The sequence below is a fragment of the Molothrus aeneus genome, chromosome 8 (genome assembly GCF_037042795.1).
Source record: "Molothrus aeneus isolate 106 chromosome 8, BPBGC_Maene_1.0, whole genome shotgun sequence".
Classification (NCBI taxonomy): domain Eukaryota; kingdom Metazoa; phylum Chordata; class Aves; order Passeriformes; family Icteridae; genus Molothrus; species Molothrus aeneus.
This window is the reverse complement of record NC_089653.1, coordinates 23,997,680-24,011,213: the sequence shown is the minus strand read 5'-3', so window position 1 is coordinate 24,011,213 and position 13,534 is coordinate 23,997,680. Positions and strand designations below refer to the sequence as shown.

The following is a 13,534-nucleotide window of genomic DNA, read 5'->3' as shown; positions in this document are numbered from 1 at the left end:
TCAGAAGGAGCAAGCTGACTGCTCTGTATCAACACCTTGAGGCAGTTTCAACCCTTTCTGCGCCTCTCCACCCTGCAAGCCTTTAGATTCAGCATTTAATTTCCTCCTTTCTTGTATAGAAATCTCCTAACACAGGCAGCCTTATTGCAACTTAACTTCTCTCTCTGCTATATTCTATAGCAAGGTGTCCTGTGTTGTCTCCCTGTGTAGCATGTGTGTAACTGGCAGTCTAATGTCCTGTCCCCTGATTTGGGGAAAGTCACCAGGTTAAATCTGCTCATCTTTTGTCCCTCCATGGGCTTCCAAGAGGATCACTGATTTCCATGAGCCAAAACCACAGCTATCTAAAATTTTGAGATTTGGCTCATCTGAAAATTTGTAGTTGATTTTTGACCAACGTGGGATCAAAGGGGAAGTACAGAGCGCCAGAGACTACATGATGTACCTGTTCAACACCATTCACCACACCTCCACTTAGGGTGGTGTGGAAAGGTTTGGGCCTTACAGCAAAGGAGAAATTGAGGAGAGTGGGCTGGATGTAAAAGTCTGGTCTAAGTCCCTGACAGATATAAAGGACAAAACGTCAAAAGCCACTCTTTGGTGAAGTTATTTTTTTTCTTGTCCAGTAATGATTTCCCAATCAAATAATTTTGCTGTGCCTGATTGCCAACAGAGCACAGTTCTAGAAGACAACTGTGCCTAATCTGGAATAAGGATACAATCCCTAAATAAGTGCACATATACAGAATTGAATTATTATTAATGATGTGATATCAAGGTTTATGAACAGCTTCCCAGCACTACTGGTAAAATGATTATGTTTGCACTTCAGCTATCACTCCCTCACAATATGGGTCATTGCTTTGCAGCAGCCCCTAGCAACCTTGCAGTACTTGCCAAATTGGGATGGAAGCCCTTGAATGGAAAAGTGTTTGGCTGTGTTTCTGTGCCAGTCTAATGGTTCCAGTGTCTTTCACACCTGTGCAAGCAAAAGAAGAATCTGAGTAGAAATCTAAGTATGTGCTTCAGAAAACAAGTGGTGTCCTCTGTGCACAGCTGCTCTCACAGTGCCCTTTTCATAAGTGTCTTGTCTTTGTTTATACTTTAAGTATAAGTTATTGTTTGAGTATGTAACTAACACTCGGTCCTGGCTTGTTAGCTTCTTGAGCCTGATGAATAATTGCAAGGTTAGTTTTTTCCTGATATTGTAATCTGTATATTAGAAGTTTTGATCATGAGAAGCAGCTGGGGCAATGAATGCAAGTCATGTCCTCAAAGCACATCAGACTTTTCACTTGGGTTCAGTTCCTGAGTGCTGCTCTTATGAGGGAACTTACATAAGAGTTTGTTGGTTTGTTTATAGTGTGATAATTTTTCTTAGAGAGGTTTAGATCCCTTGGGTTTGATTTCATGTGCAATAGACTGAATTCCTCAAAGATCATGCAGCTGAATTAGGAGATACAACAGCAAGGATGATGTGTCCTGCCACTGCACTCTCCTTGGACAAGCTGTCTTAAGTTGTGCAGCTTGTTTTGGAGTGTGTGTATGTTTTTGGTTTTTTTTTAATTATAATTACTGCTTTTTAAGAAATGCCAATAGCAAGAGTGGCAATTTGTGACAGTTCTGGATGGCTCACATTGCTCAAGCTCAAGAAGTTAACTTGTTCCACTGTACTGTATGAACTAAAACAAAACATCTGCATCCCACCTAACCCATTCCCACTAACAAGACCAGTGCTTGTAAATACCGTGTTTTGTTTTTATTCCTCACCCTCCCATCACTTTTTTTTTTCTTCTTTTTTTTTTCCCTTTGTTTTGTTTCCATCCATGTTCCAAACTAGTTTCTAAGCGACGCAAGGCTCACCTGAGGCGCCTGGACCGGCGATGGACGCTGGGCGGGATAGTCAACAGGCAGCAGAGCCGAGGTGAATTCACAGCTTCCTCTGCCACCAGCCTCTCAGGGGCACCAAAAGCCACACTGCAGCTTCAGCAGCTGTGTGCCAGGACCTGCATCTTTGGCACTTTGGAGCTTTGGCCCCTCACTACCAGAGTGCAGATGCGGGTTTCGTACATGACAGCTTGAGCGTGGCTAGAGCCAGCATTAGGCACCCAGGAGCTGGAGGCTGGTCATCAAGGGCAGCTCTGCAGTCTGACTTTGTGCTGTTGGGGAAGCTCACATCTGTTGTGTTTTAACTTGGGCATATTTGTGCTCAGTTTTTTCTGCCTCAGTAAGGACAAGTGATACTTTCAGGGCTGTTAAAATGAGTTGAATGCCAAAAAGTCGTGGTTGGAGATGTGCACACTGGAAGAGTGGATGGTGTGGAAAGATGAAAATCCAGTTGCATTCCCCTCTCTTCCTTGCAAGCAGTGCTTGGTACTAAAGAGAGTCTTGAGAACTTTTGGGAGTTTTTGGCATCATTCCTAGGTATTTAAAATGCCACCAGTAGCAGCATTTTAGTTGGTTTGGTTTGTTGTGTGTTCTTTCAGCTTTTGCTGGTCTAACAGTGAGTATGACAGGGTAGGGGGGAACAGCTTGTGTTTGGGTGAAGTCTGAGGAACCCTATAAGCAAAATATTTCTTAAGGGCAGATGAATCATCTTTCCCAGACCAAAGGTATCCCTAGCTATCTCCTGCTCTACTTGGAAAATCATCCAGATGTGTTCATTGCCCTTGGGAAAGGAAAGGTGGGACAAAGCACCATTTGCACCTCTGGAACTTTCAGACAACCTTACTGAGGGAATGGATCCGAATGCAAGCACAAGAGATGATTCCCAGTTAATGGAAAGGTGCCCTTTTCTATTAAGGAATGTACTTTTAAAGTGGCAAATTTACCTTCTGGATTTGATGATAATACTATGTGCAGACTCCTGTCTCAAGCACACCCAGCTTTTCAGCTTTTCAGTGACCCTTTAACTTTGTTTCAAATTATTATTGAGGAAACAAAACCAACAATAGCTGTTCTACCTGCCATAGCTTGACCTTGCAGAAACTGAAACTACCTTCAGAAGACAAGATCTTGCTTCTCAGCCACCAAATGCACTCTGAAGGCACCAAACAATCCTCATAAGCACACATGCTGTCTTGAGGGGGAAGAAAAAGTGTGCTTATTTCTGTGCCCCAGCTGTTTGGGAGCTACTGACTTTGCTTTGTCAAACTCTGCTAGATGCTTCCTGGCAATTTAACTGGGAGAATTTATGGGAATCAGGTTTCTAAACAATTTATTTACTGGTGAAAACAAATGCATTCTTTTATATTTGTACAATATTTCAAACAAAACTCCATGAAATATTAAGACTGCCTAACCAGTCCCTTAGCAGCCAGCTGGTAAGACTCAAGGACCTAAGTTGCATTCCCAGGTTTTCCCTCTTGCATTCTGATGCCCACCATGTGTGCATCTTCTCCAGACCTGCCTTCTGACCACTGTCAGTGTCCTCCCTGGCAGTCTTCCCCAGTACAGGCTGCCCTCATCTCTTGAATCTTTGCTGCTTTTTTCTTGCTTCATTACAGTTTCTTCCCTATTAGGCCCAAGCAGGGCTGGGGTTTTGAGGGTGTTGGAGAATATGTGCTTTATCTCAGACTGAATCTTGGCACTTGGACTTGGCACAGACTTCAGCAATCTGTGATTTTGTCCAAGGTTTGGGGCACCCTCTGTGGCTGGGCTGCTTCTATAAGGTCTCTCCAATGTATTTCAGCCACAGCTAGCCAGGCTGGCTAAAAATAAGCTGTTTATTGTCATCAGAAATGATAGCTTAGGGAATCCTTACAAGAGCAGGCTTATTGGAAATAAAGTTACTTGAATAAATGGGCACAAGTTGGAGACAGTGGCTTCATGATCTGGCAGAACTGCAGCCTGTACAGACATCTACGCCTTCCAAACTGCAGTTGTTGAAAGTATGAGTCTCTCTGGGTGTCCAGCCTGCTGTTCTCTAACAAAACACAGTTTATATGAGGTCAGGATAGATTTTCTCCCATCTTCCCCTCCCATCCCAGCCCAGAAGACTTCTAACAAGGCCAAATTTGGGTGAATTTGCACTGAAATGACACAATGCACAAAGTGTATATATACAGTCCCCTGCCAACCTTCAAGTCCTTGCTCCAAAGCACAGAAGAACTCAAGTTGTTCAAACAGGAGGTTACCAGAATTGTTCAACAGAAGCAGAACAGCTTCCCCTTCCCCACTTGGCCTCTTCCTTGGAAACAAACTCAATTAAACATTTTGGCTGAAATTCTTCCCACCCAGCAATATTCTGCTTGAAATAGTCCTTGCTGCTGGAAGGGTTAGCTCCAGGAGTTCATTGGAGTTTAAAAGCAAGCTGTAAAGGATGCCTCCCTTGTATTTGTGCTTGGGTACCACTAATAAGCATTTTTATTAGTTAGGCTTGTGATAGAATCACTTTAAGGCCAGAATCAAAGGAATTAAGCATTGCTTCTGAAGGGCAGAATTTTCTAAGTGACTTGAATATTAAAAACACTGAGAAAGCTGGAGTGCAGAAGGGAAGAGTGTTTGCTTCCCTGTTAGACTGTGCCTGATGGGGGAAAATTATTTGGGGTATCATATGGCTTATTTATTTCTAACCTTTCCAATGCCATTTGAAGAGGGTAGGCATCTCTGACCTCCACATATTTGGAAGCAATGTTACTGGGTCTGTGAATAAGAAATATGAAAGACAAATTGTTAAATATCATGGTAGTGCTCCTTTTTTAAACCTGAAAAAAAATCTGCAAAGGGAACAGCTGTAGTCTGTTTCTACAAAGAGAAACAGATGACTTTTGTTGCTGAACTTTTCTCTTTAAAATGGTCTGTGGTGTGCCCAGATCTAAGAGATTACGTTGGTTTGTGTTTCTTATGTAGCTGCAAATCTTGCGTTTTTTTTAATGTTAAATGTGGTACATTTTCTAAACTTTTTCCTATACATTCTGAAACTCCTGTAATACAAATATGGGTTGTGAGGAGAAGCCTGAAAGTTTGTAGTTTTCCTCAGACTTGACACTCATTAGACCTGCAAGCTGCAGAGTTCATGTTTTGTACAGGGTTAAATAGTAGGTCTACACATGCAGTTATTTGGAACTTCCCCTGGAAGGGAATTTAGGATTATTTACAGGCTTAATTTAATGAAAAGTCATTTGTGCTTTTACAGTTTGATTGGCAAAATTGGGATGTTACATGCCTGTCTTCTATGCCAGATATCTGACCTAAGTTATTGCTGCTTTGGTTTTGTGCCCAGTGCTTTCAACTGGAGCTGTTACAATGCAGGAAAGCACTTTAAAGTTATTCATACCAACAATATCGTGACATATGGGCTGAATTTCTGCCAAATGAGCCAATTATTTAGGAGTAGCTTCTAGCACAAGGAATAAGCTATTCATTGGAAGAGTTGAAGTTAGAACTTCCCACTGCTTGCCTGTCTTAGGGAGTGAGGGAGCTTGATGGGCAAAGGTGGTGTGTAGAGGGAAGGCAGCTGTGTAACCCAGTGGTCTTGATACTTGAACCTCATCCTGAGTTGGTTTTAATACTGGAACCCCATGTCCTAGCCCAGGTGGGTGGTTCTTCAGCCAGTTTTGTATCTGTGGAAAGAGCACTTGGTCAGTACTGGTAATCCAGCCTGGCTGATGTGCCTGTGCACTCTTACACTTTCCTGAATGTCACCAGAGCTGCTCTGCCCTCTTTGGCAGCCCCCTCCATGAGACTTCTCCCCCTGTTTTCACTCTTTCCTGCTTGTGATTGATGGTGGTGAAATGTTTGTCATTCACAGCAGAAGACTGTGAGTGACTGCTGTGCTAAATCAAATCAGCACAGAGCAGCTTCAGACTTAGTTTGTTCTCCCCTTTGGTTGGGTTTTTTGGTTGGTTTTTTTTTTGTTTGTTTGTTTGTTTGGGTTTTCTTTTGCTCTGTTCTCCAAGGAAAGTGGTAAATGCTTATTGGTCCTTGCTCGGTTGAAGTAAGAGCATGCACAATACAAAGCTGTTTAGAAGAAATGTCATTATTGTTCTTTTCTATCTGTTGGCACAAGGTTTTCTATTATTTAAAACAAAAAGCAGGGGAGGGAAGAGGGACAAAGGCTGAAGAGCTTCTGTCTGCAGATGAACTCATTTGATAACTGTGGACAGTCATTCTCTCTCTGCATATTTAAGCAAGTAAAACAAAGTCCATGTTGAATTAATGCATTGCTTCTGGAACAGAGAGACTTTTTCCAGAAGCAGGTCTGACAAAGGGGGGGTGGAGCGGAGGAGTGGGGGAGGGCAAACACAGACTGCTGACAGAGGGGAAAGTATTTTGAAAGAAAATTCTTCTGTGGTTTGGAAGATGTAGGTTTGGGGCTGTTGTATTTTGCTGAGAAATCATTAATTGGCTTATTTCTAGCCCAGTGCCCCCCTATCCCTTCCCCTACCAGCATATCAACCCAGGAGGGGGTCACAGAAAGTTGGGGGCATGTACAAGCAGCAGCTGAGCAAAGGAAATGATTCCCTTATTTGGTTGGCTCCTGGAGCACTGCTGATAGCTTCCATGCTTATTAATGGAGGCAGAAAAGAGAAAACTTACAAAATAGAGGTGAAGGAGAGGAATGTGAACTGGGGCTCTCAGAACTTGGAAGCAGAAATGTCTGAGCACTGGCTGTTTGCCTGGGAAAGATGAGGCTGATTGTGCAGGGCTGGAAACGTGCGTGGTATTTTAGCTGCTTCAAGGCAAGGCTCCTGTCCCAAAGAGTTTACAGCCTAAACAAAGAGAGGGAGATCTGTGCATCAAAGGAACGTGGGCAAGTGGCAATTTGGCATGAATCTTACTGCAACCAAAGGGGTTTTCACAGTGTAAAATGATCCTTCTTCAGTATTTTTAAAAGCTTTTAGAGAAGGACTAAAACTAAGCTTGTTTGGGAAGGCAGGAAATAGGGTAGGTAAGGCTTTTTTTAGGAAGGATTTGAGAGCTTCAGGTTATTTGATACCATCGAGGAAAGAGCCTGCTCAGGTTGATGAGGCATCATATGAAAGGCATGAGGCTGAGTGGGAAAAGATCACAGAATTTGAAGGAATGGGAAATCCACATGAACGTGTGAGTGTGTGTAGTAGGGCATTAAAGCAAGGCACAGCACACAGGCTTGAAAATTCAAGAAGGAACAACTGAATTGGGAATGCACTTGGTAGGAGTCTGGTTGAAATGCCAGAGAAGTGCTGTGCCAAGAGCCTTCTGCGAGAGCAGTGTGTGTGGAAAGGCTGGGAAGGGAGCAAAGCAGGCAGGAGGTTGCTGTAGTGGCTGTGCAAGAGTCACTGAAGGGCCAGTGAGGAGCAGCAATGGTGGAGAACTTTGAAAATGTCAGGGCAAGTCTGGCACCTCAGTGATAGACTAGGAGGAGTCTGAAATAACAGTGCCAAGGGAAGATAGAATGAGGAAGATTTTGAAAGAGCTACTGAAGCTCTGCGTTACAACTCGAGCTGTAAAACCATAGGTCTGCTTTCCTTGACCTGACATTAAGTATAAATCCAGACAGGCAGAGGAGGGACCAGGTTGCCATTTCAAGGCACCTCATAACTTCCATGTGCTCAGTCACACATGCAAAATATGGAATTCTGGTTTGACAGATGGGATTGGAGGAGCCTCACAGGCTCTGTCAGGTTCAGTGTCTTGCTTTGTCAGCCAAGTCAGTACAATTTGTTCAGGAGGGAATGGAGCTTCATCCTAGCTGTCCTGAAGTTTTTCCTGTGGGACTGGTGTCCTAACAGGTCACCTTGTATGGAAAATGCCATAACTAATGCTTAAAAATTCTTCTGAGGTTCCCCTTTTCTACTTGGTGAAACAAAAGAAAACTTACTCAGAAATAGGTTGTTTAAAGGGATTGTGTTGGAATGTACCCAATTGCTCACCGTGTGCAAGCTGCAATTCTACACAAAAGGGGGGGGAAAAAAAGCACAGTTGTCAAGGTCTGCAATTATCCAAAAATAATTGTCATTGACATTAAGTCTTCCTAAAATTTAAGAAGTCAGATGTCTCATCCCTCATTTTTCTGCAGCCATTATGTTGTATCATAGCCAGTGAACAGGCTGGGCAAGACAGAAGTAGTATTTCAGTCCTCATTACACTGTGACTGCAGAGGTGACCTCTTGCTACATGATGAGCATTGCCAAGGTGGCTACAGGTCATCTTGCTCTGCTGTAAATCATATGATGGTTTAATAGCTGTATTATAAATTTGTTTTATGTGAAAAGTTGCACTTCATTTAGCTTCATCTTAAAATGGGTGGGACAAGAAACATGGGTGTGCTTAAACTAGCCAGGTTTTAGATCAAGTTTTGTATGAGTTGTTTTGACTCTGCTCTGTATTCAAAAACTGGTTTTAAAGTGTCTTTTTAGTTTTAGAGCTATTGTTGTTTATCTGTAGAAGAGGCCTCAGCTTGGCAAAACACCATGGTGTTGCTGGAGAAACATAAAATGGTTGTGTTCTTATTTTGGTGGGGGTTTTTGTTTTCTTTCCTTTTTCCTTTTTTTCTCTTCTAGTGGTTGCAGAAGGACAGTAGATGTTAAAAACTTGTAAAAAAGTGATCCATAACACTCAAACACCTGTGATTTCCTTGTACCAGGTCTGTTGTGTACATCTGTACAGACCATGTAGTGTATGTGGCTGTCATGCAGGGCACTGTGCAGCTCAGATCCTTTGTCCTGTATATGTGCACACCTTCCAGCTGGACAGCCCTACCTGTGCTGCATTTTCTGGGGGAAAAATCTTTGTTGCTAAAAAAAAAAAACTGTTGCTCTCTTGAAAAAGCCCTCTCTGTAGTACTGTGGGCTGTTCCAAGGGCACAGATACTGTTCTCTGCTGTCCTTGCTGTTTTCCCAGTGATCCACCAAGATCTGTCCCTATATTTTGGTCCCAGTTCTCTACTGTGTTTGTTCAGGAGACTTTAGGTAGAACCAGAGCAACATAAAAGCCTGCCTTCTTTTGGGAAGGAGGAAAGGGAAGAGGAGAAAGGTACACTGATAGGGAATTGAGGCTTTGGAATAAGTAGTGGACTGAGCACTGGATTGCCACAGTGTCTGGGAGGGCTGGGCAGAGCACAGCTACAGCAGCAAGGTATGAGCTGGGTGGTTGAAATAGTGCAAAAATTCTGGTTGTGTGTATTTTAAATAGTGTCTGTGTCTGGGGAGGAGAGAGAATGACACACAGTAATCCTACCCTTCCGACCTAAGTAGGTTGCAATTGGGTAATGCATGATGTGACAGATGTGTATTGTAGCTCTTTGCCAAGCGGGCTTTGCCTCTTCATGCATGCCTTGCTTGGATTTACTGGGGCAGCTCAAAATCCAGAGAGGAACCTCTTCAGCTCAGCTGGGAAAGATGTCTTGGGCCTGCAAATTAGTGATAAAGGAATGGAAGTGAAGTTGGCAATTAATAGATCTCTGGATGTCACTCACTAAAAGCAGAGCTGCCTTCTTGCCATTTTTAGCTCAAAGGGGGTAGGACTTTGATCCCATTGTTTCTGAATCCAGCCTTTTAGCTGGTGTGTGTGCTTTGTAGCATGTAGTAAAGTTTATTCTGCCCACTAGACCTCAACACTGAGGTTGATGTAACAGAAGCTGCAGCTGGGGAATACGAATTATCCTTTTGTTTGTCTTTTTCCCTGGTAATTCTTAAGTCAAAACTTAATGAACCAAAATTATATGCTTTTGTATTCTCTGTAGATCTGGGCCTTTAACTTCAATGGTAGGTCTGGGATGGTTCACTGACTTCTGTTTTATACTCTTGCCTGTCACAGAAGCTGAATGAAGCCAGCATGATACATCAGATTTGTCAGTGTAACTCGGAGCGGTGTCATTCTGCCGTCTGACGCTCTGCTCATTCTCTCATGAAACCATTTATCTGAGTTAAGTCTCTACAGTAACTTTACATATCAGTCATGAAGTGTCAAATATCTTTTCTAAAGACTTTTGAATAATAATCTGATATGTTGAATGCTATTATCAGTCCTCTTCAGTGGCACGTCCACTGAGAGCTCCCCTGCTCCCTTCAGCAAATCTTGGTTTATACAAAGTGTCCACCGGCTAGAGATAATCTTTGAGAAACAAAACAGAATTTACACTTTGATTACAAGGGGGCCCATATCTCCAGTTTGTTTAAGTTACAAACCTCATGTATGTTTGTAGTACCTACTGCAGCATTGACAGAAACCAAATGTGTGTAATCTTGGAAATGTAATTTTTGCTGTCAAAGTAGTTTGCAAGGGGAAATTGTAATGGTGACTTCCTGGCTTTTATCTGTAGGCTTAAAAATAGAGGTGGTAAACAAAAACATCGTGGGACCTTCTTTTCTAGACTTGATTTTTAACACTTTTAATTGTCTTGCTTCATGGGAGATCCTTTTTTTCTCTCTTCCCTCCCTATTTCCATGCACTCTTTTTTTTTTATTATTTCTTCTGTATAGGGAGGAGTCACCTAAAGGGCTTTATTCTCAAAAAGCAGTAGTCTTGAATTGACAGCCACAGGACTGAAGATGTAAGCAGTGAGGGTGCTCATGGACAGAATGAGACGGTGGCAGTTCAGAAGAGCCTTTCTGTTTCTCCTGAGTGATCAGCCTCCAATGCTGCTGGTGTTGATGGGTGACCACTGTCTCAGTTCCTCACAGAGAGGCTTGGAAAGTTGTGTAGGAAGCTAGGAATGAGCACCCTGTGCATGGTTATCTGCAGAAGAAGGGAAGCCACATCCCTGAGGAGTGGGACCACTCTGCCCAGCAAGAGGAGCTGAATAGCTGGCTTTAGCTGAAGCAGAGCCTGGTGTCTTTGTAGAGGAAAAATAGAATAAACACAGCAATTTCTGTGGGAGTTCTAGTGGCAAGGGTGACCTCTGACAGCCTGGGTTATAAAGCAGCTTTGGTGTGGGGTAAAGAAAAAAGAGGGCCTTCTTCCAAGACAGCAAATATATGCTTAGCTCAGTATTACTGTCCTAGAAACATCCCTGGAAGTGTCTGAAACAATGTGTGTCTGGACAGAGGAGCTCTGAACTTTCCCTTGGCCCTTAGAGGGACACAATCTAGCTGCCATGGGGTCTTCTGCAGTTCAGTTTAGTGCTTTGCTTGCAGTGGAAACCAGACATGGAGCTCCTTCTGCAGCAGACTTGAAAATAGATGAAAAATTAGTCCAGTTCTACCACTCAGAGCAGAAACCTAGCTAGGAAAACTGTCCTGTCCTGTGACTTGGAGGCTGGGATTTCATTTGCCAGGTTTCATTTTTCAGGCCCCATCTTGTAGTAGAATATTTCTGTGAGGAAGGTGTCATTAAGCTGATGGTGCTAATTACAAACTAGCTGGAGTTTCTTACCAGTGGTAAGCCAGTTAAGCAGCCCTCCTAGGGGAGAGCAGCAAAGAGTCTTTTCCTCTTAGTTACAAAGGTTTTGACAGATTTTGCCCCATCAGAATTAGAAGGATCCAAATGTGACCAGTCAAGGGAACTTGACTTCAGAGATGTAGCTTTGCTGAATTCACTGCTATCAGATGCTCTGTCAACATTACTTTCCCTTTTCTGAGGTATTATTTCTTACTCTATCTCAGTAAGGGCTTTGGTTTATTTTTCATTAGTTTCCATGCTTCACCCAGCAACAAAATACAGCTGAGCCACAAAACCAAACAGCTGCTTGGATCTGTTTTACTCTCTTAAAGAGTGCTCGCTTCAAGCTGCTGCAGCCTTTTCATGGCTCCTCTGTTCAGCAGTGATCAGGAGCTTTGGATTCACTTCATTTCCTGCCCATTCCTCTGCACTGACAGCCCTCCATTTATTCTTTCCTTGCCTTGTTGTGACTGCTGGTAGGAAGTGCTAGGAAGGCTGACTGGGATGCACTTCATTGCTTGCCTTCCCTGTCTTTAATCTGGCTACAGAAACTGTCACATGCACCACAGTTTGGGTTGAGGAGAGGGGTTCTGTGACACTTCCCATGTCTGCTGCTGCAGAGGAAGGGTGGTAGTTAAGTTTTCATTGACAGGTGTAATTTTTTCAGCTCCAGAGGGAAAGGGTGACCTCAGGTGTAATGGGAATGCTGCAGTAAATGACTCCTGGGTAGGTGGAAAAAGATGTTTACAAATGTCTGTTCTGCTCTGCTTATTGGCTTGCTCTCAGCAAGTCTGCTTAAAACCTCTGCCCAGCTGGGACGGGGATAGATGCTGGAGGTGAATAGGGATGCTAAGTTTTTGGCTCAAACACTGTACTTGAAATCCAGTCTGTGCTTTTGAAGTGTGTATCTTAGTTCTGGCCCTCCTTCACCAGTGAAACACGTGCATTTCTCTGGAGTCAGATTTAGTAAAAGTACGTTTGTAAAGCACTTCACAACCTATGAATGCATATGCTGTATCACTTCCTGTCATATGCAAACCTCTTTTGTTCTTCTGTCACCTTTTTTTTAACGTTTCAAGCTCGTTGCTGTAGACCTGTGCTGCTTGGGAGGCGCAAGGAGAGCAGTGTGCTGGGCCAGCCCCTCTGGGCTGGGAGCTGTGTCCCTCTGGGGATGCAGTGCTCGGGTTTCAGTAACACAATGCTCTGTGCAGCCATGTGTGTGTGCAAAGAGCCAACTGGCTGCAGCTCCCGCCGTGATGCTCGGCTGATTTGGCAGCAGGATTGATTCTGTCAAGTTACAGTCCGGGAGTTAAGTCCAGCTTCAAATCCTCTCCCTTACCCGCTCGAGGAACTTGGAGAGGGGAGGGAGGCGGGAAGAAGAGGGGGGGAGCTCTCTGGGGACTTTGTGTCATTATTGGCATGGAAACATTTTGTGATTATCAGCAGCAGGGTAGTGGCAAGGGGCTGATTATCTGTCATGTCGTCAGCATAAATAACCAGTGGGCCCCTGAGCAGGGCTCCGCCTTTGTGATGGCTTCACGTAATCGCTGCAGAACAGTTTAAAAGCAAGCAGTGCAGAAAAGCAGCTGGACTGATCCTGACCCTAACTGATGTTGCCTTTTCTCCCCTCACCAGAAGAGAAATATGTCACCATCCAGCCGTATGCCAGCCAGGGGAAGGATGAGATTGGCTTTGAAAAAGGGGTCACCGTGGAGGTCATCCAAAAGAACCTGGAAGGATGGTGGTACATCAGGTAAAGGAGCTGTGCAATCTGCAGGAACTGTGACAATGAGCCTTTCTGATCATTCACTCAATGCTAGCATTTAAATCATTCTGTAGCTGGACAGGGAAGCCCAAATTGTTCATAATGCCTCTTGAAGAAATTTAAAGAAAAGTCTGAGGCAATTGGATGGTGACTAAAGTAACACTACAGTGTCTGCAAAGGCTGTGGGCCATTCCAGTGAGGAAATGCCTTAACTTGCAGTTTTAGAGGGTTTTTTTTCTTGCTTCAAGTTAAAAGCCCATATCTGAATTAAGATCTGTGAGACCTAACAAGGCTTTCTGTTGTATATAATTTTCATGTGTTTCCAGTATAAGAGTTACTCTGCAACCTATTTAAATCTATTTATAGCTATGCTGAAAGGCTGATTGTGATCTCTTGAGCTGTTTGGGGCAAGTAGTGCTACTTTCAGGGATATGAGATCAGTTTGCTTGCTATAGCCCTTGTGCA

The 13,534-nt window shown here is 43.5% G+C and overlaps 1 protein-coding gene across 4 annotated transcripts in view; it reads left to right on the top strand.

Annotated features, from left to right (window-relative positions):
* Positions 1 to 13,534, top strand: part of SH3PXD2A (SH3 and PX domains 2A) — a 235,269-nt gene that overhangs the window by 209,865 nt on the left and 11,870 nt on the right. For 3 of the 4 annotated variants that reach the window (XM_066554682.1, XM_066554684.1, XM_066554683.1), the window contains one exon: positions 12,940 to 13,057. In XM_066554682.1, coding sequence (XP_066410779.1) covers positions 12,940 to 13,057 — 118 coding nt within the window. Of the gene's footprint in view, positions 1 to 1,840; positions 1,925 to 12,939; positions 13,058 to 13,534 lie in introns of all 4 variants that reach the window. The other variant, XM_066554681.1, reaches the window with a different exon arrangement.